General features: G+C 41.9%; 1 protein-coding gene across 3 annotated transcripts in view; it reads right to left on the bottom strand.

Moving 5' to 3' along the window:
* PTPRN2 (protein tyrosine phosphatase receptor type N2) overlaps positions 1 to 27,138 on the bottom strand; it is a 1,142,627-nt gene that overhangs the window by 734,214 nt on the left and 381,275 nt on the right. For all 3 annotated transcript variants that reach the window (XM_084859285.1, XM_084859286.1, XM_084859287.1), the window contains 2 exons: positions 13,534 to 13,651; positions 11,650 to 11,812 (listed from right to left, as the gene is read on the bottom strand). In XM_084859285.1, coding sequence (XP_084715411.1) covers positions 11,650 to 11,812; positions 13,534 to 13,651 — 281 coding nt within the window. The remainder of the gene's footprint in view (positions 1 to 11,649; positions 11,813 to 13,533; positions 13,652 to 27,138) is intronic.

The following is a 27,138-nucleotide window of genomic DNA, read 5'->3' as shown; positions in this document are numbered from 1 at the left end:
AGGCAGTGATCCAAGAAGGGGAATTGGGCTTTAATGTGTACCATTTCAATTGAGGGGGAAGCTCAGTCTCATCCACAACAATGGGAGTTACTTCTGAGGAGACACTAATGGGTTAGTTGTGGGAAAGAGACCGAAACCAGCCCCCATTTTAATGCACAGGATCTCTGTTTGGAAGCTGTGAAGGAGTTTCATCCTAAGGCAATGGACCAAAGCCTCGAGATCACGCTTAATCACATTTCAAGAACTGAGGGCTTTATGTGCCATGTCAACTGAGGGGCTTCTCTGTCATTTCTGTGGTCGTTGAGAGGGCAAGGCTCATTCTGCACAATGGGAAAAAACACCCCTTGACTGGGGTCATGGGCTGTGTTCTAGTGTTTATTTTCAATGTTTTAAAAGTTGGTCCAATGCAGCAATGAAACTTCCAGAAAACAGGGAGGGAAAGGGTTGGGTCACTGAGGTTAGAGTGATACACCCACAAAGGCTGGACTACATGCCCCATGGGCAGGGCTAAGACAGCGAACCCAGCGCGATTGTGGAAACAGGTCAGTAATGAAGCCGCCATAACCGGGAAACGTCGGACTATAAGCGTCTCAGAAGAACCGGTATTTCAGCAATAAAACGCGACACTGGGGCTGAATGGCCACGACATCATGGAACCACAGAGACCCCACAGCACAGGCAGTTTGGAGTAAATCGCTAGTGGAAACACAGCCTAGGATACCTGAAAGAGTGCCTTCTCCCTTACCAACCTGCCCAGTCACTGAAGTCATCGGAGGGCTTTCTCCTGATGGTTCCACATGGACCTATGAATATGACCCGATTGGAGTCCACCAGAAGAAGAGCCTTCAGTTCAGTGTGGCGGCCCCTTTCTTTGGAATTTCCTGCCCCTGGTGGTCAGGCAAGCACCAACACTGTCCTGTTTCCAGCGCTTCCTGAAAACAGCACTGTTCCAGAAGGCATTCCTTCATTGACCAGTCAGTTTCTATTGGTATTCTGTTTTTAAAATAGCACAATTTTAATCTGGTGTTTTAATATTTTTATCCTTTTACTGTTTTATTGTGTTCACCACTCTGAAATCTGTTCTAGATATGGTATACAAATATTGTAAATAAATAAATAAACTTCTGCACCAGTCAAGCTTTGCTGGATCATCCATTGTCAGCTGTTTCCTCTGGAGTTTCTCCCTGCCTATTGTTTTTTAATGTGAATATATTTGCTGGAGGGAAGGTTCACAGTCCATGCAGGCTACCTAAGCCTATATAGAGACAATATATAGGACATATAATCACTAAAGAATTCTGATGTAGTTTTGGCCCATTCACCATAGTCTTGCAATTAACAACTCACCCATGAGTACAGGGTAAAAAACAAGGAAAAATTGTTTTTCCACCATGCTTTTCACATACCACTGTGAGTTGGGATCATATATGCATGCTCATTGCTTATTACGTGTAACATCAGCCATTAAGTTATACATGTCAATGAGCCACCACAGATTAAACTTTACCAATGATGGACAAGTAAAAAAAAATGGATTTTGAAAAAACAAGGAAAAATTGGTGCTGGTAGATTTTTTTGTACTTCTCTCCAAGGCACCACATTTCTCTCAAAATTTCTTTAAATTCAAAGTGGATGATGAACTGTTCACCTGGCTTTACCTATTTATCAACTATTAATAACCTATGTCAGAGATGGCTTAAACTTGGCTCCTTTTGCTGGGAAGGAAACAGGGAAGAGGCAGCAGAATAACTACAAATTTCAGCTATTTATCACCTCTCAAGAACTTACTCCTAATTTAGCCAGGGGAAGGACAGACATTTTAAAGCAAGTCATTACAGTTGAATATCATCCAGAGAATAACTGCTCATTAAATAAGTGGAACTTTTAATTAGTGTCTTATGCTAATACTTAGCACTTACCATACCTAGGCTTTCCATAGAATTTTTTCCTCAAAACACTTTATAAATCCCTTGTAAGCTAAGATATATTATCACCCCTCCTTTACATAAAGGGTAAAGCTATTAAATAATATATATGAAGATTAGATAGTAGACTATTAAGTGCTACCTCATACAGGGATTTTTGTCCTTTCCCTCATACTCTCCCCACTCCTTGCCATGGGTCAAAACAAGGATTCTGCTTGCTCCAGCAAGTGGTACAGGGAGGTGGGCAATGCTTCAGGGGGAAGGGATGGGGCGGGACAAACCTTGTATGCATCCTTCTTCAGAGCTGATAAACAGAATCTCTGGACTACAAAAATCATCCCTAATAAACAAGTCTGGAAGCCGTAATGTTTTTGTAGCATCTCTTGATCTTTTGCAACATTATGTACCTTTAAGTTACAGCTTCTCTGTACACCTTCCAAAACCAATGGATATAGGAAGAGGTCTGCAAAATTATAAATCCCACTCCACTGTAGATTCCTGTGGGTATAGGTATAAGGTCTAATGCCCTTACTGTGTTCACTCCAAATATATGCACCCCTCTCTAAGCTTGAACTGTTAAAAAAATAGTTCTGCACATTTTTCTGCAGAAGCTGGCCATACAGAGTGCTGAATGGTTGCCCCCCTCCCTTGTGGTGTTAACACAAAGCCTTCTTCCCAATCCCCCAAAGCAGCTTTACGCCTTTAAAAGGTTTCCTTTTTAATTAATAAGGTAATGAATAAACAATTATACTAATGAAAGTTCATGCAGCACTTAAAACATTTTTCTTAAACGCAGACAATGTGCCTGAAGCATGGGGGAGGGGCAAGACTGATAGAGAACCAAGCATAGAATTTACTACTATGCATTCATACCAGTCATTTCAATTGCAAAGCTAGACTCATGCCATGGTTAATAATAAATAAATAAAAATGGTTGCGAGACATGCTGGACCAGTTCACACGACTGTCACAGCCCACCGTGACTTACTACGTCACTGGATTGTGGCTTGTGCTAGAGGCCACTGTAAATATTCAAGCTGCGGTGGGCACTGGGCGGTCACCACGGCTTATCATGACTTCCAAACCAAGCAAGGGTGGATTGTGGGTATGAACTTCCTTTCCTATGACACCTGACTTTGCCCTAAATGTAGTCTTCAGTTAATCAATTATTTCTCTGGTTTTTATTGCCTCATGATTCAGGCTAAAGTTGATATAATTGAAAACAGGAGTTCAGCAATTCCATATAACGACATAAGAAGAACCTTGCTGGATCAGACCAAGAGTCCATCTAGTCCAGCATTCTGCTCACACAGTGGCCAACCAGCTGCTGACCAGGAACCCACACGCAGGACAAGAGTGCAACAGCACCCTCCCATCATGTTTCCCGGCAACTGGTGTACCAAGTCACTGCCTCTGGTACTGGAGGTAGCACAAAGCCATCAAGCCTGTAGCCATTGATAGTCTTTTCCTCCAGGAATTTGTCCAGCCCCCTTTTAAAGCCATCCAAATTTGTAGTTTAACTATGCGATGTGTGAGGAAGTACTTCCTTTTATCTGTCGTGAATCTCCCACCAATCAGCTTCATAGGATGACCCCATTGGGTTCTAGTATTTTGAGAGAGGGAGAAAAATGTCTCCTTATCTACATTCTCCAGACCATACATAATTTTGTAGACCTCTATCATGTCTCCCCTTACCCTCCTTTTTTCCAAGCTAAACAATCTCAACTGTTGTAACCTTCTCTCAAAGGGGAGGTGCTCCGGCCCCTTGATCATTTTAGTTGCCCTTTTCTGCACTTTTTCCAGCTCTACAATATCTTTTCTTAGGTGTGGTTACCAGAACTGGACACAGTATTCCAAGTGTGGTCGCACCATAGATTTGTATAGGGGCAGTATGATATTGGCAGTTTTATTCTCAATTCCTTTTCTTATTATGCTTAACATGGAGTTTGCCTTTTTTACAGGCCGCACACTGGGTTAACATCTTCATTGAGCTGTCCACCACAACCCCAAGATTTCTTTCCTGCTCAGTTACTGGTAGCTCAGATCCCATCAGGCTATACTTGAAGTTGGGATTTTTTGCCCCAACATGCATCACTTTACACCTGCTTACATTGAACCACATTTGCCATTTAGATGCCTATTCTTCCAGTTTGGATAAATCCTTTTGGAGCTCTTCACAATCCCTTTTTGTTTTAACCACCCTAAATAATTTGGTGTCATCCACAAACTTGGCCACTTCACTGCTCACTCCTAATTCCAGATCATTTATGGAAAAGCATTGGACCTAATACAGATCCCTGTCGGACCCCACTATTTACTTCCCTCCATTGGGAGAATTTAACATTTATTCCTACTCTCTGCTTTCTGTTCTTTCACCGGTTACTGATCCATAAGAGGACCTGTCCTCTTATTCCATAACTGCTAAGTTTGCTCAGGAATCTTTGGTGAGGGACTTTGTTAAAAGCTTTTTAAGTCCAAGTAAACAATGTCTACCAGATCACCCTGTCTACATGTTTACTGACATACTCAAATAACTCTGAAAGATTAGTGAGACAGGAGTTTGCAGAAGCTGTGTTGATTCTTGTTCAGCAGGGCTTGTCCTTCTATATGCTTATTAATGTTATCTTTAACAATGCCTTCAACCAATTTACCTGGAATAGACATTAAGCTAATCAGCCTGTAATTTACCAGCTCCCCACCCCCCCGGAACCCTTTTTGAAAATTGGTGTTACTTTGGCCATCTTCTAGTCCTCTGGTACAGAGGCTGATCTTAGGGACATGTTGCATATTTTGGTTAGAAGATCAACAATTTCATATTTGAGTTCTTTGAGAACTCTAGGATGGATACCATCTGTGCCCAGTGATTTATTTACATTCAATTTGTCAATAAGGTTGAGAACTTCATCTTTTATCACCACTATTTGCCTCAGTTCCTCAGACTCCCTTCCTGAAAACATCAATTTAGGCACAGGCATCTGTCCTATATCTTCTGCAGTGAAGATAGATGTAAATAATTCATTCAGCTTCTCTGTAATCTCTTTGTCCTTCTTCAGTACTCCTTTAACTCCATTGTCATCCAATGGTCCAACTGCGTCCCTAGGTGGCTTTCTGCTTCTGATATATTTAAAGAATTCTTTATAATTGGCCTTGATGTTGTTAGCTATATGCTCTTCAAAATGCTTTTTTGCATCTCTTATTGTCTGCTTGCATCTCCTTTGTGCAAGCTTGTGCTGTCTTTTGTTTTCCTCACTTGGGCAAGTCTTCCATTTTCTGATGGAAGCTGCCTTTTCTCTAATAGCTCCCTTAAAACTGCTTGTTAATCATGCTGGCGACCTCTTGGACTTAGTGTTATCTTTCCTAACTTGTGGTATACATTTTAGCTTGGCTTCTATTATTGTGGTTTTGAGTAATCTAATCTCCAAGCATTTTGAAGGGATTTAATCATCTCGACTCCCCCTTTTAACTTCCTTTTCACCAGTTCCCTCATTTTAGAGAAGTTTCCTCATTTGAAGTCAAATGTGACTCTATCGGACTTCCTAAGAAATTTTCCACTGAAATATACGTATATTAAATCTGACCTCACTGTGATCACTATTTCCAGTTGGTTCAACAACATTTACTTGTTGTACTAGGTCCTGGGCAACATCTCTTAGGATTAAATCCAAGGTCGCCTCCCCTCTGGTTGGGTCATGACCAACTTGTTTAGGGCATCAAGAAGTTTAATCTCTTTGTCATGGCTGGAACATGCATTTATCCAGTTAAAGTGGGGGAATTGTCACCCATTATTACAACACTTCCTTGTTTGGAGGCCTCCCTGATTTCATTTTCCATCTGAAGTTCACTCTGGGCATTCTGGTCTGGGGGACGATAGCATGTTCCTAGCACTAAATTAGTTTTGGAGCCTGGTATTGTGTCACCCACAGCACTTCTGTTGAAGAGCCTACCCCTTTTAGGTGTTCTAGTCTGCTCAACACTATGCCCTCTTTGATGTACAGGTAGGGATGTACGAAAGTCACTTACTGTTTTGACGAGGCGATTCGCGGTGGGGGGGAGGTGCGGAGCACCTCCCCCTGAAATCCTTCTCTGGCCGGCTCTGCTCCACGGAGATTCTGCGGAGCCACCAGCCGGGGCCACCCACAACCGGAAATCTGGCCACTGGGCAGCCTTCCTTCAGGAAGGGAAAAAAAACCCGCATACGCAAATGGCGGTGGCTACGGCGGCCGCCATTTGCATTCCCTTTTTTTTGCAGTTTTAGCCTACGTAAATATTTGCATAAGCTACTACAGCAGGGGGAAAAAGGAATGCAAATAGCTCCCCCTATGCTATTTGCATTGCCCTTTTTTTCGCCGTAATAGCTTACGTAAATATTTACGTAGACTAAAATGGCGAAAAAAAGGGAACGCAAATGGCGGCTGCCATAGCTGCCACCGTTTGTGTACTCGGGTTTTTTTTTTTTCTTGGCTTGCTGTGATAGGCTACATAAATACTTACATAGCCTATCACGGCAAAGGACAGATGGTAATGGCGGCTGCAGCAGCTGGTCAAAAGACCAGCCGCCGCCACCGCTGCTGGACCCGCTGCTGGAGCTGCCGCCATCCGGAACATCCACCCCAGGTAAGCCTCATCCCAGGGGGAATCCGAGGGGGGGCAGGGGGGCAGGCCATTCTGCCATGGATTTCAGAGGGCCGAATGCCAGTGCATTCGGCCTCACTGAACTCCGTGGCGGAATTCTCCACCATCCCTATGTACAGGGCAACATCTCCCCCAATACACCCTTCCCTGTCCTTCCTATAGCATTTCTATCCAGAGATGACTGTATGCCACTGGTTCTCGCTGCTCAACCAGGTTTCTGCAATGCCCACTATATCCAGGTCTTCCCTTAAAACCAAGCACTCCAACTCTCCCATTTTGGCTAGGAAGCTTCTAGCATTTGCCTAGAAATACCTATACACAGGCTCGACCTTGGGGGAGCTGGGGGTGGCGACGGCTGACAGGAAGCTCTGGCGTGGGCTGGTCCATGAAGTCACGAAGAGTCAGAAGCGACTGACTGAATAAACAACAACAACAACCTATACACGGTGTCCCTCCCCAGATGCCTCTGGTGTGTGCATCGTTTCCTATGGGATGTTGGCCCCTTTGACTGGCTATTATGTTCTACCATGTACTCCTGGCTAAGGATATACAAATCCCTTACCTGCCAGTCCAGGGAGCAGGGGTCTGGGAGCAGGGGTCATCATTTGCAGCCATAAAGGCCTTAGTTTAAGGTAAATGCAGCCATTTACGGCTGCATTTACCTTAAACTAAGGCCTTTACTGCTGTCAGGTAGGGGTGTATGAAACCCCGCTTACCTGGCTCCACCGGGTTCCGCAGGTGGGGAGAGGCGATCCATTCCTCCCCCCGGAATCCTCGACGGAGGGGGGGGCGATCCATTCCTCGACGGGGGGGGAAGCGATCCTGCCCGGCTGGCTCCGCTCTGCAGCCAGGCCGCAGAGCCGCCGGCCAGGCCAAGCCGTAGTGGGGCTCCAGCCGCTGCCGGGCTGGTGCAGACACAAATGGCTAAATATTTATGTAGCCTATCATGGCTAAAGCGGGAACGCAAATGGTGTAGGGGACGCCATTTGCATCCCTACTTTAGCCATGATAGGCTACATATGTAGCCTATGACGGGCCGGCGTAGTGACGCAAATGGCAGCCGCTACGACGGCCGCCATTTGTGGCCGCAGCAGCCCAGCAGCAGCCAGAGCTGCCGCCGCCACCGCCGCCACCACAGCCAGAGCCGCAGCCGCAGCCAGGAAAGCTCTGTTTCACAGGGCTTTCGCAGGGTGGAGGAGCGGGGGTCTCCGTTCCGCCACGGATTGCGGGGGGCTGAATTCACTGGAATTTGGCCCCCCTGGGATCTGTGGTGGAATTCTCTAACATCCTTATGTCAGGGTGGATACTGAGCCCATAGAGCCCCAGAGTAGTTCTGATTCTGTGGAGGACCAACCACCCATGGGAGAGGAGCTCACTCATCTCTCACAGGCACAGCAGCAGGGAGAGATTCCTCCTGCCTGCATTCCTGAGAGAGATACTGATCCTAGCAGTGAGAGAGCAGGGGATGGGATCTTGCTGGACGCTCAGTGGAGATGGAGGGAGTGGCGCCTGGTGGAGGGCACCGAGAGGCGGAGCTCTGCCCGCTTGGTGCTAAAACAACGGTCGCGTCCCGAGGATCCCCGGGTAAGAGGGAGGACTTCTCCATAGCCCATAAGTTCAGAGTTTTCCCGCTCTTCCCCTTCAAACGGGGACCAACTGCCTTACCTGGAGCTTAGGCTACTCTGCTAACTACCCCAGTGCGTTTCCTTGCTTAGTCGCTGGTGATTAGCATCTGAAAGAGTCACTAAGTTGTAAAAGAATAAAGCCTTGGAAAGAATCCTCTTTGTCTGTGTCTTGAATTGGCTATTGGAGGGAACTTAAAGAGGCAGCTAGGGTGCTCCTGACAATGGCCGCAAATGGTGTCCTGGATGCCATTTGCTGCTGTAGTCAGTCCCCTTCAGCAGTTCAGACAGCGATATGGCTTGGTGGCCATATCGCTGGCAATCTGGAGCCGGAGGATCCGGCTGAAGAGGATTCCGTGCGGAGGTGGGGGTAAGTCTTCCATTCCGCCACGGACTCTGGAGGCTGGATTCTAAAGAATCCAGCCTCATTGGACTCTGTGGCAGAATTCTCTGCCATCCCTACTCCTGGCATATTTCCTCTCTTCTACATTTGGGCAATCAAAAACATTTCAATCTTCATCCCTTTCAGATAATTTAACCTGAACCGGATGCTTCCCAGCTTCTGTCGGTTTTCTCCCAGGGTTTAGTTTAAAGGCTGCTGTGCCACCCTTTTTATGTTTAGTGCCAGTAGTCTGGTTCCATTTTGGTTCAAGTGGAGTCCATCCCTCTTATACAGGCCTGGCTTGTCCTAAAATGTTCCCCAGTGCCTAACAAATCTGAACCCCTCCACCCTGTGCCACCATCTCATCCATGCACTGAGACTCCTCTTTGCCTGTCTAGCTGGCCCTGCACATGGAACAGGTAGTATTTTAGAGAAAGCTACCTTGGTGGTCCTGGATTTCCATCTCCTACCTAGCAACCTAAATTTAGCTTCCAGGACTTCATGACTACATCATTGGTACCAACATGGACCACTGTTTGGGCTGTACACTGTTTTTACCTTAGGCTTTAATTCTTCTCTTATTTCTTTTCCATTGGAGAATAGTAATGAGAAACCAAGAATATGGTGAATGCCTACTAATAATCTGTTTGAAATCAGTGTAAACAAGAGAACTGTTTTTTATGTCATAAAATGAAGATCAGGAACATCCTTATACTTTCACTGCCTTTCTCTTTTAAACCATGGGAGATAGTACAGTGATTCAGTTGTCTCAAATACATTGCTTTATTCCAAGGATAAACAAATTGAACAAATTTGTAACAAAGTGAAGAAGCAGAATCCCAATATATTGTGTTCTAAAAATAGTGTGTTGCTTGTTTTTGTTTTTACTTATTAAAGATCTACATTTACCTTTACATCTTAATAAAAAGGTCACTATGTCACTGATTAGTTTCTAGAATATTTTCCTATCTTGTTTTTTATTTATATTATTACTATTATTACTGCTGCAAACATTCTACATATCACAGTATCCATATGTTTTAAAAAGCTTCTCAGTGGAAAGAATCACAGTATGCTTTTATACATGTTTATTTCAGGATTTCTCCTCTTTATTCTTCAACCCCAACCTGTCTCCACAGCAACATAACAATAATGTTGATGAGTGGTGTCATCACGGCACTCTTCCCCACGAAAGAGCTGCATTGCATAGATTATTTATGAATTCATGTGACATCCACAGCATCACTGAGATACCTCTTGGACAAATTCTCACTTTCCAACAGCTTCAAAGAATGACATCCTCAGTCAGTGCCTCACTACTGAAAACCTGAGTTTCAAAAAAGCTAAGCAAAAAGCACCAGAGGCAAATGGTGCCATTAATTACTTCCTACAGCTGCTTTGACATCTCTGCAAGTTTCTTTCACCATAGCAGACACGCCTGTTGACTTATCCCATAAATTCTGAATTACTGCTGACTTTATACAAATATATTTCATATATCTAACAAAACAAAACAAAACCATTGGCTTGTATCCAATGCTAGCCCTAATTATCATAGACCAACTGAAATGACTGAAACTTAAGTTAGACTAACATTGGATATAACCCATTCTATTCTTCTTATACTAGAATATTTGATCTCAGTATCCTAGAAGAAATACGAAATATATTTATTTATAAATATGAATAAATCCCCTCACTATTTATTTGATCCAAATTTTCTGTGCCCCAGTTCCTCACTTTACTCATCGTACCTGGCCCTGTACCTTGTCAAAACCCTCCCCGCGCCAGTTCCCATAGTTTGTATGGCAGCCATCTACCTCTCCCCTGTTCATCTATGTGAGCTTCCTTCCTTTCCACTCTGGAACTTTATAGGCTGCATTCAAATGTAACCCTATTGTTGAGCACTTTGCCTGACAGTTGAAATCAGTTTATATGCTTTCTCTCATTAACTCTTACAACAACCACATAAGATTGCAAAACTGAAGGGAAATACTGTCTGGCCTCAGCTGCTGGCCCACTGGGAAATTTCACACCCTGCCTCCCAGGAAGAATATCACAAAAAGAAGAAGACCAACCTGGCCTAGAGATGGGTGAATGAGCTATGTTTGAGCTTACCAAGATTCTCTGGACATCAGCTCACTGCTCATCTCTCCTCGATTTGTGCTTGTGTTTGCAATCACTGTTTGTTTTGTGCAAACAGGAAAATTGGGTGAAATGAATGGCTACAGAATGTGAAAGTTGTGCAAACAATCCCCAAATTTGCACAATTTTCCAAAATTGCACAAGTTTCCCCCCATAAACTCAAGCGTGGATGTGCGCATTTTGAGAATGTTGTGCATTTTTAGAAATGTGTGCATTTCAAAAAAGTTTTGCATTCTGAGAAAACTGTGCATTTTTCAAGTACACATTTTGTTCTGCTGTTTGTGTTCGGGGTTGTGAAGAGGGCATTTTCACGTGATTTGTAACCTGAATCAAAACTCTCATACATCCCTAGCCTGGCCAGGAAAGAAGCAGTGCAGGGAACTTGTTTCCCTACTTCCTGCCAGAAAGAATACTTTGTTCCAACTAACAGTTGCCCTGGGACTGCAGAGCTGAAGGGAAGGCCTTGACCAGCAGCCAGAGAACTAAGAGCTGCTATATGGGAACAGGGGAGGGGGGAATTATGTGCAATCTGTTGTTTGATCAAACTGCCCTGTATAAATCATCTAAATAACTAAGTAAAGGCAGGCTAGTAGTATATATTACAAATGAGGAGGGAAGGGAACTGAGAGAGAGTGGGTTCCCTAAGTTTATCCAGTCAGTTCATACCTGAGAGTCAGGGGAGGAATCATGGACTACTGTTCTTAACCACTAAGCTATACCAATTTCCCCACACCAAATGCCAAATTCCAACCTTGAGTGTCAACTGAAGGGCACAGTGATTGTATGCAGTCCTGACTAAAGCCTCCTCTATTTCAGAAGCTATTTTTACTTTATCTTATTTACGGCCTTACACAAATAGCAAAATCTAACAGCACAGAGAATACACACACACACACACACACACACACACACACACATGCACACACACTAAAAAGAACTTTACCTTAAGAGAGGCTTTGTTACCCTTTATCCTTGAATATAAATTTGGAGCTGGAGACTGGGAGAGAATATCCAGGTAGGCAACGTACTGCTGAGGAGACTTTACAAAGTTCACAGCTTTTTCTAGGCCTAAATTCCTGTTGCTATCAGGGGTCTGCTTTGAGGTCCTGCATGTCAAAATCAAGTGCATAGTGGTTACCCACATAATAAAATACGCAGTAGACACAAGCATTAATCAACACCTTCAATTTTAAAATGTATAATACCTAGCTGCATATAATTAATATTTTCATGGGGGAAAATAAGCACTAAAAGACTAGGAAAACATCATATTTTAGCAAAATGTCACAATCTCAATGTGCTTTTTTAATAAGCAGATGTTTTTTTTAAAAAAATGTTTAAAAGGACCAGCTTTTAGGCTGAAAGAAAGATAAGGGATATTCTTAAAATCAAGGGAGAAAGCTTTGCAGAATGCCTTGAAGAAAAAGCATTTTTAAAAAGCATCTCAGCAAAGATTTAGCCCACAGTGTGAATAAAGCTGGCTTGAGTACCATTTTTGGACAGAAAGGTGGGATATAAATAAATTAAATGAATAATGAATAATAAAATAAATAAGAGTTGTTTTAATAAAGGCCCAGTGGTGGGGCCTTTATTATTAAGAACATACATCTCAGAACTATATTTCCAAAAGCCACTGCACACTCATGCATACACACACACACAGACACACACACACATGCTGGATCAAGGGCCAAAACACAAAAGGATATTTTTAAAAGTGGTTTAATGGGAAGGGAGTTCTCATCTGTGAGTGTCTTATATATGTCAGCTCATGGCCTCTGTCTTTTAATAATTCTGTTTTCCCTGTATTTTCTCTGCTCCAGGAAACACATCAACACTGGAAGAGAAAACCAGCAGAACTAAGGGCGCAATCCTAACTAGATAGGCAGCCGCCTCCGCACTAGGAGGCAACCACCTATCCAAAGCAAGGCAGGAGAGGCACAGGGGGTGGGATCATGCCCTGCTATTTTTCCTCTCCTGCCCATCTGGCGGCAGGGGGGCTGACCGGGAGAGGAAGCTCCCACATGACACTTTGGATGTGTTGTACGTGCAGCTCCGCTCTCCCCGCCCCAGAACGCTCCTTTTCAGTTGCTCCACACTTATCTTCCAAGCACAGAGGATGGGGTTTCTCCGTGCTGCCTCCAAGGCAGCGCAGACGTGTGTGCGTGTGTGTCAGTTTTCCAGGAACCGACCTCAGAGCACGGGCACCGAGGTCAGTTCCTGGAAATGAGCATATCCCATGGCCCTCTAGACAGCGTCTAGTGGCCATACGATTGCTTCCTAAGAGGCACTTCTGTTTCTGAATGCAGAGTTATTTGTAATAAAGTGCAGTGAAACTAAAAGTCACCTCTTAGGGCACAAGCTGTTCCTGGGCATCACCTAAGCTTTCCTGCTCCACTGAAATCTGGTGAGGAATCTGCTCTGTGCTCCATTTTTTACCTCAAATCCATTATAGCATGGGGCAGAGCCTTCTCCAGTGTGGTCCCCTGCCACCCACTAAGGGAAGCCTACCAAAGCCAATTTCATTGTCAGAGAAAGATGGTTTATGTATTTTTGTACAAATAAAATGAATAAATAGTTCCAGATGACAGTATCCATTAAAAAAAGAAGCCACTGCAGGCCAGAGAAAAAACAAGATGTCTATAATATGCACTTTGAAAGTATTAGTTCCAAGGAAAAATAATTTTCTAATCAGACTGCCAGTGGTATTCACACTTCTCATTTTTCACCATCCTGTGGATAACGGTCTTCAGGCTTTTGGAGTTTTGTGAATCTTCCGTAATCATCATAAACTCCATTACGGTACATAAAATGTATGAACATTTACCTTGGTGAATGAGGCTCCTCTGACGAGAATGTCTCAGAGTGCCAGTCACGGGTCTTATGGAGATCTGAGAGTTCACGGGCAATAACATGCTGTGTATAATCATCTTGCCATGTAAAACCTGAAATCAGTTGCAAAAATACTGTTTGAGAAACTTGGCACATTCCAGTATTGTAATACACAAGAAACTATAAAGAATAGAAGTTTCAGCTGTTCCAAGATTTTTTAAAGAAACTTTCTACTTGTTCTTAAAGAAGAGCTACAGGGCTCCTTTCTCCTTCAAATCATTGTGCTAATCAAACCTTTCTAAATACTGCACTGGGCTGAAATACTGAAGCTTTAAAAATGCTCTCTTCCAAGAAGACAGCGGGTGTTATGATGAGGTTTAAAAATATTATACTTAACGGAAGTTAAGTGTTTCTTAGTCACTGAGGGGCTATAAACAAATTTTACAGTGTAATGGGGTTATTTTTGTTTAGTTACAGAGAAGAACTATTTGACAATTACTAAGACAGAAATAAAAGACAAGAAGTTTCAAAACTGAATAGTGGTATACAGTGGAAAGTAACTTTCAGAAGATGACTGGTACTGTATCTCACCAGTCTCACAATATATTCCAAATATTGCCTGCTTAGGAAAAGGTAAGAATACCTGGATATAGATAACACTGTTCTAGTGAAAACTGTTCCCATGAGCTCTAGCATATTATATCTGGGGACCAATTTGTGTTTTCTTTACACTCAATGGTTACAATAAAGAGCTTTAAACAAGGGCAAGATGTCGTTGCAAAAGCAAATTCCATGCAATTATGCATTAATTACATGCACTACTGATCACATAGTAATTATACTTAGAATAATGATACAATCCCAAGAATAATTGCTGGATTTGTAAATGTTATGATTAACACTTTTAGTTTATATAGGCTTACCACCTAGAATTATCTATGATTATTTAGTATCTATATATCACATCATTGCAATTATTGACATTCTGCTTCCTCCACCACACTTCACACAGAAAAATATTATTCACTGATACAACTATTGTTAGCTTAATTTTATTTGTTTAATTAATCTGAAGAACATATCTATGTTTATAAAGAATCACTGCACCAAAACTCCCACAAATCAATTTTAATAGCACTACAACAGTGCCCCCAATCTGGAAATGTGTCCTATTCAGTGGGATGTATTTTTATGTGATGAAAAGACCATTCTACACATAACATACAATGACTACAGCCATACTAGTGGAATTATAAAATGCAAGCACCACATCTCCATTTCAGATGTGCCAGAAATTCAGGCAGTAAATAAGCTGCACTAGAATTATTTGGGTTTACTTTAGAGGTATATATTTGTTTTTAAAATGAATGGAAAACAAAATGAATGGATGCACATTAGGCTTATATTAAAACAAATATGAACACCAAAAACAAATGTGAAAATTAAATTTTCACTTTGCATGTTCACATTAGTTTTGCATTGGAGGTCTTGCATTGCATTGGATATGTTGCCTAAGACTCTGTGTTCAGTTCACCGAAAAGTCTGTGGAGGGAAGGAAGAGAGTTGTGAAACTGAGGAACTGGATGGAAAGGTCTATTCATAATTATTCATACAGGTCATAGAAAAGTTACAGCAAGGGGGAAAAGATTGACCTGGTTTGGACACATGCATGAGCCTGCTCCCCACCTCCTCTCTCTTTCTGCAGCATAGCTATAAGCAGATTCTGTTTTCAGCTAGCTGTAGCCTGTAGTTTATTGTTTTGTCTGAACCAGGAACTGTGGTTAGTTTTAACCAGGCTAGCCAGGCTTATAAGGCCTGAAGCTGGCTGGTTTCCGAAAACCACAGTTTGAAGATGGCTTGTTTTGAAAAACCATAGTTAAACAAGCAAACCACAGTTTGCCCTGGTTTGGACAAAATGACAACCTGCTGCTAACTGAAAACAGTTGTGTCTGTGTTCCTTTTTAATTACTCTAAAACAAGGAGCCAATGTCCAATACATTTGAAATATGGTAGATAAGATGCTCAGGGAGGAGGGTAGAAAAACATCTGACTTTCATTCCATTGGATGGAAAACACCAAAGTTACAAGCAGAAAAGTAGCAATTAGAAAAACAAAAAAGAAGGGAAAATAAAAATGAATGCAATTTAAACAAGGGTCATGTAAAAATTAAAGAAACTCCCCCCCCCCAATTTTGTTGTTGTTCAGTCATTCACCCCTAATTTACTTCCAAGTAAGTGTGCTTCAGGTTAAAGTATTACTCCACAAATGAACATGTACCTTTAAAATATAGTGTTTTTAGATGTGTCACTGTGAGCATATTGGCACTTCAGCATTGCCAGGATTAACATTACTATAAAAATGCTATATATTTTTTCTCACTGTTCTTCCTTTGAGGAGCTCAGGTTTGTGTATGTGGAGTTTTATTCTCACAACAGCCTCATGGGGGTAGGTTAGGGTGATAGTGACTGCTCCAAATTACCCCAGAGAACTTCAGGGCTAAGCAGGGTAGGCCCTCCTAACAATCCAGTCACTATACCACACTGGCTGTACTGTTGCTTTAAGCTTCTATCCGACCCAATATATATACAGGAAACAAGCAGATAGAAAAAAATCTAGGTGAAAGTATGTAAAACGCTTGTGTGTTGTTGTAAATAAACATTTTAATGTCTAAATATAGGATAATTATTTTTTGCAAAAGTAATCCTTTTTAAGGTGATAAACTATTTCCATAAACATATGTTTCTTACAGTTCACTCTTCAACAGTAGCAATGCCTAACAACGATCAACTACATCCTTTCGTTGTTTCAGTTTAAAGGGGTGGGGAAAATCTCATCCACACGGTGCCCAGTAAAACAGCTTACACAACGTCACTTATACCAAGCTGACAACTGCAATCAAAATTAAAGCTGAGAAACAGCAAATGATGCTATTTGGCAATTTCCTTCTCCTTTGTCTATGGTACCACACCTAGTGGCTTGCTTCTGGCCCACAACTCAGTTATAATAATTTAACACCGATGGCTGAGCAGGATTGGTTGTACACATATTATTTCCATGCCACTAATGTGGAACTGTACTGTGGGACACACAACTACCAATTAACAATCCCTGCTGGAGCTCTGCCTACACTGTTTATCTTCCAACTGGGAATTCCCACAGATAGGCAATGAAAAACCACACTCTTACATTGTGGAATCTAGTTAAGACAGTGGTTATGACAAGTTGTTAATTGTAACAAAAAAGGATAAACTAAAATATCGCATTATTAAGTAGTGAAGGAGGATTAGTTTGAAAAAGTGAAGAACTTCTATTTTAAATAAACACTTTCCCTGTTGGTGTGTGTGTGTGTGTACTAGGAAATGAAGTTTGCACAGAGAGATGGATGGATCTTTCTCATTGGATGGGCCAGCATGGCAGGTCAAATTTGGCCCAGGGTCAGGAGGTTACCCATCCCTCTCTAGTGCTTGGGGGCATTTTCAATCCCCCCTTTCGAGGGGGAAATGTAAAAATGTCTTATGTTCAGACTTTTCTAGTAATCAAGACGTTTTGGATTATAAGTGTATAAAATACCAGCTTCCTAGGTGACTAAGTAACACAACTATTTGGCAGAGCAGTTTTAGTTCTTGCCTGGGGAGAGAAATATACAAATATACCCTGTTTAGATTCTTCGGGTCACTGGAGTACTGTGTCTACCAAATTTCAGGTCGTTAGGTCATTGGAATGTACCTTAAAAATTTCAATACCCTGTCAGCAAGGGAGGAAGGCCTTAGCCTAAATTCTAGGATCAAAAACACTTTGGTTTAAAGAATTAAAGAGGACAGAAATTCACTCATGCACTAAAAGCATGGAAATGGTTATGTTAACACATCCGGCATCTCACATATTGTGCTCCCTTTGAACTTACGTTCCTTGCACCCACATTTTCCATCGGTCTTTCAGTCCCAAACCTCTGCTTGTTAGGGAAATGGGTCAGTGCTATATTAATATCTGAATTGGCACCAAAACTTTTCAAAGTGCTGGCCTGAGCAGGGAGGGGGCACCATTTGGGTTCTGCTTCAGGCAGCAAAACATTTTGGCACTGCTTGTGACTTGTGTGTCACCTTATGATGATTCAGACAACAGCCCCGATCTCTGTCTGCCCCCAGTCATATGTCTTCCCTGCATCTTCCATCTATCATCCTTTTCAACCCCACACCATATACAGTTCAACTACTAATGCAGGTCATTCTAGCCCAATTGAAGGTATATAGGAAAAGCAGATGCACAAGCACTTAATAGGACGTCACAAGCACTTGACCCACACCCATATACAAAGCATATGATACAAATATGCATGGATACAAACCACTTCATACAAACCCTCAGCACTGTCCCCCCCCCCTTTCTGAGCAGCCACAAGCTTTCTCAGTTTGCCATCTGAGGATCTTACCCACAAAACATCATTTTCATACTAAATAATTAAGAAATTCATTTATTTCAAACTTGGACAGATATGAAAAAATGATACAAGTATTTGCATTCCACAGTTATAATCATGAACACACTATAATTACACTGTTCTATGTATTCATTGTTTGGCCCATAAAGCCTTCAACCCAAATCCACAGGAAAAATCAATAATGTAAGATGATATGCTCTGTCTCTGAGCTTTTCCCCTAACCTCCTGCTTCTTCAACTTGCTATTTTATTTCAGTGACGAAACCCTTGATTGTGGTTCTCAGAGAGTTGCAGCTCCCATGCCATGGCCCATGTGTGTTGCAAATTGTTAATGCCTCTGTTAGCTGTCAGAATGTCTGCAGACTTGTGTGTGATTGGCTTTCTTCTTTGTTTTTCACAACAAACAGGTCAACATATAGATGTGACTTTCTGCAGGCTGCCTTCCCAGATTCCCTAGAGAAAATGAATTCACTCTCATCCCCAATTCCCATTTTCAGAGCTTAAGAACAACAAACCCAGTTCACATGTTTTAATGGTGGACTTTCTCAAAACAAAAACAAAAAAATCCCTTTCCTCTGTTTTCTATTTATGTATACACTAAAACTATGACTTTTCTTGCAATGAATTTTAGCATGTAACACAGCATGTTTAATATTTTCCAGCAGCAGTGCTCTCATACAACTCTCAGCACAGGCTGAAGGCTACAATAATAATTATGGAGGAGTTGCCCATCCTCGAGGGCAACTGTTCAGATAAACAGGAATGCTATTTACACAGGATTACATGGAGAGGATGAACATGCAGGACACAACACGAATCTGGATTACAAGACATTTTGACCAACCAAGCTGTAGATAATAGGAAATTCTGCTGTATACTGTTAGAATTCTTTCTAGTTTATATTCATATTTATATTAAATTTATATTCATATAAATTTTTCTTTCACTTTGGCACAATTTCTTCCAGCTTTATTCTACAGGTAACAGAAGGGCCCTGCACAATTTGTCAGAATACCTGAGTTACCACTCTGCATAAAATTATCCTAGTCTGAAATACTGACCTTTTGCATAAGATGCTTTTGCATTCATTTGGAAAAGAACAAAGTATGCATCCTGATTGAACCTGCTATTTAGTTTATGAGAAGAAGTAAAGATGGGCAACTAGCCTCATGTTAACCCTAAAAAAAAAGCTTTTGCACCCTTCAAACAGTAAGGTCAATGACTTGGAAAGTCTCAAGGGGCCTCTTCAAGTTTGACATCATGCTCAAAGGCCAAGCCCACTTCTGGCTGCAACAGGGTTCATCTATAAGCAGCTTTCAGAAAGAAGGCAAGAGCCAGTGGTTGTACCAGGAAGGCAGAGCAGGCCAATGCTGTTCAGGCAAACTGGAAGCCTTGTCTAGCCTTTAATGTCTTGGAAGGCCCAATAACCAGCCTCAGTGAACAGGGCCAGTTGAGGTTTGAGAATACTTCACTGGCTGCCCAGGAAGATGCTCCAAACTGTAATACTGGTGATTCATTACAACACAAGAACACAGGAAGCTGCCTTATGCTGAGTCAAACCATGGGTCCATCTAGTCCAGTATTGTCAACACTGACTGGCAGCAGCTCTCCAGGATTTCAGGAAGGAATCTTTCCAGTCCTATGCTGGATATCAAAACTGGGACCTTCTGCGTGCAAAGCATGTGCTATACCACTGAGCTATGGCTGTCTACAAGGGCCAGCTGAACACAGAACTGACAATTCCTGGCTCTTTACAGCTTGCTACCCTGTTCCCTTCCCCACAAGGCAAAAGAAACCTTCAACTTGAGGACAGAAGACATGGTAGCAGCCAGCGGAGGTCTCCAGCAAAGACTGTCCATCCAGCTGGAAATGATGTATACAGATTTCCTGCCAGTCCAGGCCATGATTCCCTAGCAGAAAAGATGCTGTGCCTGTCATTTCCAGCTACACAAGCATCCCATCAGTCTTTATAAGTCTTCCACCAGCTGCTACTTTCTTCCCTTTTCTAAGCTGAGATGGCCTTGGGAGAGAGGGTAGCTGCCAGCAGAGGGCTGGGAGTAGTAAGCAGAATCAAAGTGAGGGGCTGCTTAAAGTTGGCTGTGCCCCTCCTCATTCTGCTCACAACAATTCAAGCAGGGATATTTAAGAATCCCTTAACTAATTCTCACCCCTAATGAAAAGCTTGTCTACCTTGCCATTATTGTATATTCATAGAATCATAGAATCATATAATAGTAGGGTTGGAAGGGGCCTAAAAGGCCATCGAGTCCAACCCCCTGCTCAATGCAGGAATCCAAGTCAGAGCACCCCTGACAAATGGCTGTCCAGCCTCGTCTTGAAGACCTCCAGTGTAGGAGAGCCCACCACCTCCCCAGGTAATTGGTTCCATTGTCGTATTGCTCTTACAGTCAGGAAGTTTTTCCTGATGTTCAGCCGGAATCTGGAATCTTGTCCGGAATCTGGAATCTCTTTGAGTCCGATTCTGTAGCTAACTGTGGATCCACCGGATCGTTGTTTCATCTAGCCCACTTTGAGCTAGTTTGCTCATCAGGATATCATGGGGCACTTTGTCGAAAGCTTTGCTGAAGTCGAGGTATATGATGTCTACAGCATTCCCACGGTCTACAAGGGAGGTTACTTGATCAAAAAATGAGATCAGATTTGTCTGGCAGGACTTGTTTTTGACAAATCCATGTTGGCTTTGAGTAATCACGGCATTGTTGTCAAGGTACTTCCAGATGGATTCCTTTATCATCTGCTCCAGAATTTTCCCAGGGATTGATGTCAGACTGACTGGTCTGTAGTAACCAGGTTCCTCCTTTTTACCCTTTTTGAAGATAGGGACAATGTTAGCCCTCCTCCAGTCATCTGGCACTTCCCCCGTCCTCCATGATTTCTCAAAGAGAATAGACGGTGGTTCTGAGAGTTCTTCTGCCAGTTCCTTTATTACTCTAGGATGCAGTTCATCTGGCCCTGGAGATTTGAACTCATTCAAAGTAATGAGGTGTTCCTTGACCATATGCCTATCGATCTCAAGCTGCAATTCTGCCCCTTCAGCCTGTACTTCGCCTTTGCCAGGGGGGTCATAGACCCTCTTTTGGGAGAAGACTGAGCCAAAGTAGGAATTGAGCACCTCTGCCTTTTCTTTGTCATCTATTATCATTTTGCCATCCTTATTTAATAGCTGAACCACCATTTCTTTCCTCTGCCTTTTACTATGTACGTAGCTGAAGAAAGCCTTTTTGTTGTTTTTAGCATCCCTTGCTAACCTCAGCTCATTCTCAGTTTTAGCCTTCCTGACGCCATCCCTGCAATTCTGTGCTATCTGCCTGTACTCTTCCTTTGTTACTTGGCCTTCTTTCCACTTCCTATATGTGTCCTTTTTTGTTTTCAGGTCATCCCTAAGCTTTTTGTGAAGCCACATTGGCTTCTTCTGTTGTCTTCCACCTTTTCTTCTTGTTGGAATTGTTTGTGAATGTGCCTTGAGAATTTCCTTTTTTAAAAGCTCCCACCCATCTTGGACTCCTTTTCTCGTTAGCGTCGCTTGCCATGGGACCTTACTGATCATTGTTCTGAGTTTATTAAAATCAGCTTTCCTAAAATCCAGGGTACGCATTTCACTACACTCAGCTTTTGCTTCCCTTAGAACCAAGAACTCAAGTATAACATGGTCGCTTTCCCCCAGAGTTCCTGTAACTGCTACTTTATCCACTAAGTCATCTCTGTTGGTTAGGATCAAGTCAAGGATAGCCGATCCTCTAGTTCCTTCCTCTACTTTCTGTAGGAGGAAGTTATCCGCCACACAAGTCAGGAATTTCCTGGAGGGGCCATATTTTGCAGAATTTGTCTCCCAACAAATATCGGGGAAATTGAAGTCCCCCATTACTACTACATCATGCTTCCTTAAAACATTGGCTATTTGCTTTTCAAAAGTTTCATCCTTGTCTTCTCCTTGATTGGGTGGCCGGTAGTAGACTCCGACCGCCAGGTTCCTTTTATTCTTTGCTCCATTTATTTCAACCCAGATGCTCTTGATGGGGCTGCCAAGCTCCTCCTCCTGTATTTCTGTGCAGAGATATGTATTTTTCACATACAGTGCAACCCCACCTCCCTTTCTGTTCCTCCTGTTCTTTTTGAACAAGTTATATCCTTCAGTTGCTGTATTCCAGTCATGAGAGTCATCCCACCAAGTTTCAGTTATACCTATCAGGTCATAATTTCCCTCTTGTATTAGGAGTTCAAGTTCGTTCTGTTTGTTTCCCATACTCTGGGCATTAGTATATAGACATCGAAGACCATGTGCTTCATAGTCTGGCTTTCTTCCTACATGTGTCTGAAGACTATGATATTCTTGTTTCCAAATGAACTCCATGTGGTCAACAGGTTCCACCTGGCATCTTTAGACAATAGCCATTTGTTTTAGGGAACACAAGTGGCAGGCTGCAACAATATATTCCAGCATATCCATCGTGTTAATGTGTTACTCAAAAAATTACTATCATATACAGGACTCTCTACTCTAACTTGCTTCATGTGCAGGTGGCTGTCAACTGAATCTATCACAGCAATCATTTGAGCTATGTTTCTTTACATTTGCTCATGCATGTAGCACAGTATTTTTTAAAAAATGCTTCATATTCAATAGTAGAAGATAGCACAATGTATACTGCTTTTTTAAACCTTAAAAATTCATAGTGACTTATGCCAATCATCTACTGATTGAAGTCCCCTTCAGTGTCAATTAAAAGGGGTTCTACTTTAAAAGCTGCCTAAAAATAATTTAAAACAAACAAACAAATAAATACATTTTCTTTTCTTTAAATTCTGTGCAGCTGCTTACACGGCAAGTAAGATACAATCTCTCCCTTCTGAAGATGTTGATTTATTGAGTGGCACTAATACTTTGTCATGAGTGTGCTCCATCAAATCCCTAGGTAGCTGCTTCATTTCTAGCTTCTATATATTGGTTTTGAACTAGCTATTCCAACTGAGTATTAAGAATAAAATAGGCCAGTTAATAGAAGCTTACACCAAAAGCACAAAGATTATTTAAGATAATTTCCAGTGCACACTGTCAACTCTATGGCAAGCTGACCTGAGCTGTAACATAAGCTGCAGTTAGATGCCCATTTAATTGGGTGCAAGGCCCATCAAACTCACTGGGTCTTTATTCCAAGTAATCATACATAGGATAGAACTGCAAGTCACTGACCACTTGGCCAATGTTTATAACGGATCACCCACATGTATAAACTTTCTTGTTTCTATCAGCTTTAGTTGGCCTAGGATCACTACAAAGTGCACACAATTTCAGCAGTGTTGTCCATTGGCCAAACTGAGTGGACTGTAACCATTAGAAGCACCCCATAGGCATAGATACTAAAGAGCTTGGGCACAATGAAGATACAGTTAAGTGTACCTGTCTCATTAAAATCAATGGGACATAAGCATTCTTAACAACATTTAATTGTCCACACACCATTTTAGAAGCAAGTAATGTATTCTAAAGCTGATGATTAAACTGCATCTCTGAGACCAGGTTGTGGAGGGATCAATTAAGCAAAAGGGCAGAAAAACAAGCTCAACAAAAGTCCCCACAGAATCCAAAACAGGCTAGAAGCACAGTCTAGATCAGGGGTACAGAGCCTCAAGCCAGGGGTTCCACTCTGGCTCTCTGGGGTTCCCCAGAAAGCCACACTCCCTTCCCCTGTTTGGTGGTTTCCTGGGTTTTGTTCATTTTTTTTCATTATAAAAGGCATCTCCCACTTAGTTACTGGTAGTAAGAGCTTTAAGCTAAAATATGCTGGTATTTGGGTTTTTTTGGACCTGGCCCTTCTGCCTTCAGCCCCATCCACCACAGGAATGCAGCCCCTGAGAGCTTCTCTAAAATGGAATTTGGTCCTCAGGTTGAAAAAGGTTCTGCATTCCTGGTCTAGACAAGCAAAGTGTCCACTCTAGTATATCAGGCAATTCCAAAACATGCCGAAGTGAGCAAAAACCCACAAAGAGCCCAAAGCCAGGCAATAGCTCAAGTGACTGTTTACAAAAACAAAAGCAGAGAGCAGACAGGAAAGCAGAGCTACCGCAGCTGTTAACCAGACTATGACAGTCTCTTCCTACTTCATTAAATAGGGCTTCTAGAAAGGTTGAAATCCTCCCAGCATAGGTGCATCAAATGGGAGTGTATCTTGACAGTATGGATGGCAAGAGCTACTGCATCAAAAGATTAGTGCTCATTTCTGTCCTGTCCTGCTACTGATGAAAGGACTGTCTGACCTCTTTGGTATGAACAGAGCTTACCCACAGCAGTTGCCCTGAGCAGGGTGCCCATATGCACCAGCTCCCCAAATTGTTCCCCAGCCAAATATGTTGACCCTTTTTTAAATCACTAAGTATATAGGTCAAAAACCAAGGAACGGGTGTCTGGTGCCATGAAATCAGTCTTTGAAACTGAAATTTCACCCATATGATGTCACAGAAATCAGAGACACAAAAATTAACACAGTTATCCCAGTCACCAAAGTGTATGATACTTTGAGATATTTCCTGCATGTAGATGTAACTTCTGTTTTTATTTCCCCCAAAACTTAATTTTACCTTCCTCGTATTTCTCCATCATGAATTTTCCTTATCATGACCTAGAAGCAGCTACTAGACAAACACACAAACACAACCTACGTATACAAACAGGTGCAGGTGTAATTCAATCTTCATGCTCCCTTCTGTGCTATGAGATTGCCAGCAATGAGGCCAATTAACACCAGTTGGTGTGGTAGCCTTTGATGTGGGCACTAGTCTATGGAATGGACTACGGCCACTGGCTTATTTCAAATATTTTATTAAAATAAAATGAAAATTTGGCACAGGCTGCAAACCTAACAGGTTATAGAAAAGCCATACAGCTTAGAAACAAAGCCAAACATCTTCAAAAAAGGAATTTATCACTGTATAAACACACAGTCAAGTTCATATATTTACTTCTTCAGTGATGACTTGCATGTTCTCAAGAACATTTAAAGTCAGATAATGCAGCAGATTTTAGTAAACAGAAAGCAAATCCTCTACTATATATTGGTTGTCATGCAGAAAACTGGTACCACACTGACCAGGCTAGGGATTTTAATTTATTTACTTTATATATTTGTACCCCACCCTTTGAAGAAACTTTACCTGGGCAGCTGGGATTAGGCAACTGGTGGTGGTTCACGGCCAAATCCCAGTCCCAAAGACTTCCCATCTGGCTCTAAGCATGGTCCCTGATCCCAAGAACCTGCCACACACATACATACTATGATTTTTACTGTAGTTGGAAGCATTTTAATGTTGTTTTAATGCTGTGTTTTAACATTGCGAACTGCTGAGATATTTTATTACATTCAGCGGTATATAAATGCCACAAATAAATAAATAAAATCCTAAGCCACAAGTCAAGACACAGGCAAAGGACTCTTTAACCGTTCCCCTTGCAGTGTGAACAGTAAGAGTTGCTTTGAGAGAGCCCACCGCCTTTATTATATGCCTGATCCCATTCCTATGCATAAGATAGACTACGAAAAGTACTGACTTTGGTAACTGGTAATGACCTTAGAATGCAATGTGGGAATGAAGCAATCTGTCCTACTGCACAATGACATGTATGCTTACTACTTAGAGCACTGAAATGCTACAAACAAATGGGATGCAGAAAAATACTTCCTGAATTTCTGTTTGTGTTAATGAACATGCTTTCAAGGGGCACATTTACTTGTCATAGGGTGACAGTAAATGTAATATTTTGCCAGTATTGATGGAAATTTTAAAACCAACTCACACACATTTAAATACTATAAGCAGGCCATTTATTATGCATGTCAGGTATTACAATGGGTCAAGTCTGAATTTCAGGAGTGACAAAAATGCATAGAACTCTCATAGTGATATGCAGCATTTGAATCTTGTAATCCAGTGGAGTGAAAGTCATTAAAACTGTTTCTACAAAAAAAGTCCTTGATATGCTCAAGAACTTCTTATGTTCACCAGCAAAATTGAACTAGGGTGCATTGCTCTATAATTTATCATTCAGAAAAAATATTTTTACTTTCTGGTTGTACATTAGAGGGTTTTTTCTTCTTCTACATCCCATTATCTGTCATGATGTGGCTGAACCAAATTCGGCTGGCATAACATGCAAGAGTTGAGCAATAAGCAGCATGTTAGCCTTGTACAATGGCTTTTCCAAGGGTGGTAAACCCTCTGTTTCTGCAGGCCAAGATGGACCTTGATAGATGACTCCCATTCTGGATACAATCTGGAAATTGCATGCTGTGCGGGCTCCATCTATGCTGGGGGTGGGTGAGGGGGTCAACACCCACAATGGCCCAGTCTGATAAAACAGTCAGGTGAGAAGTTCCCCCACAGCTCTTGATTCTAAACTCACTGTATAGCAAAGAACAAGCCAACATTTCTCAACCATACTTGGTCATCCAAAAACTAGGATGTATAATGAGACACCAAACAATCTTGTGAGGATGAACAAAACAAATGATTGTAAAGCTCTGAACAAGTCAAATGACTGTAAAACTGTTCCATTCTAGCTGAAAGAAAGATCAAAATTTCACAGCTATAATACATCCCTGGCCCGCCTCTTTATTTTCCTCTATGGTCTCTGTGGTAAGAGGCATGGGTGCCACATTATATTAATGTTCTGTGCATGTGTCTAGATTAGAATCCAGTTCCATATGCCAGCAAGGAAAAACAGCACATCTGGGTTGTTCACACAATATATTTATCCTGTTACAGGAAAAGTGTCAACTCTTAATGCTGTGGTAATTAAGATGTGTTATCTTACACCAGTTCTCTTATCAGTGGCACCCCTGGCCCTGTCTGGCACAATGGTACAGGGAGTTCTGAACTTCACTGCCAAAACTCCTAGTATGTTGCACCTTGCACTTATATACTGAAGCCATATAAACACCCAGGACTGATAAAGTCCTCCATTCTAAAATAGAATAAAAACTCAAATCTTCTTTCTGAACTTGAAAACTATTTCTGTTTATCAGCTTTATCAAAATGTCAATAATTCACTGTTCTGAATCTCTGTCAATTACTCTCTAAACAGGGATTCTGTTCTCTTTTACAGATCATGGAAATAATTGCAAGCAAAATACATTGTTTTAATCTCTGT

The sequence above is a fragment of the Heloderma suspectum genome, chromosome 5 (assembly GCF_057233095.1).
Source record: "Heloderma suspectum isolate Gila_16-S chromosome 5, 16-S_ref, whole genome shotgun sequence".
NCBI lineage: Eukaryota > Metazoa > Chordata > Lepidosauria > Squamata > Helodermatidae > Heloderma > Heloderma suspectum.
Note: the sequence above shows the minus strand (reverse complement) of the source record. Positions and strands in the feature narration are given on the sequence as shown.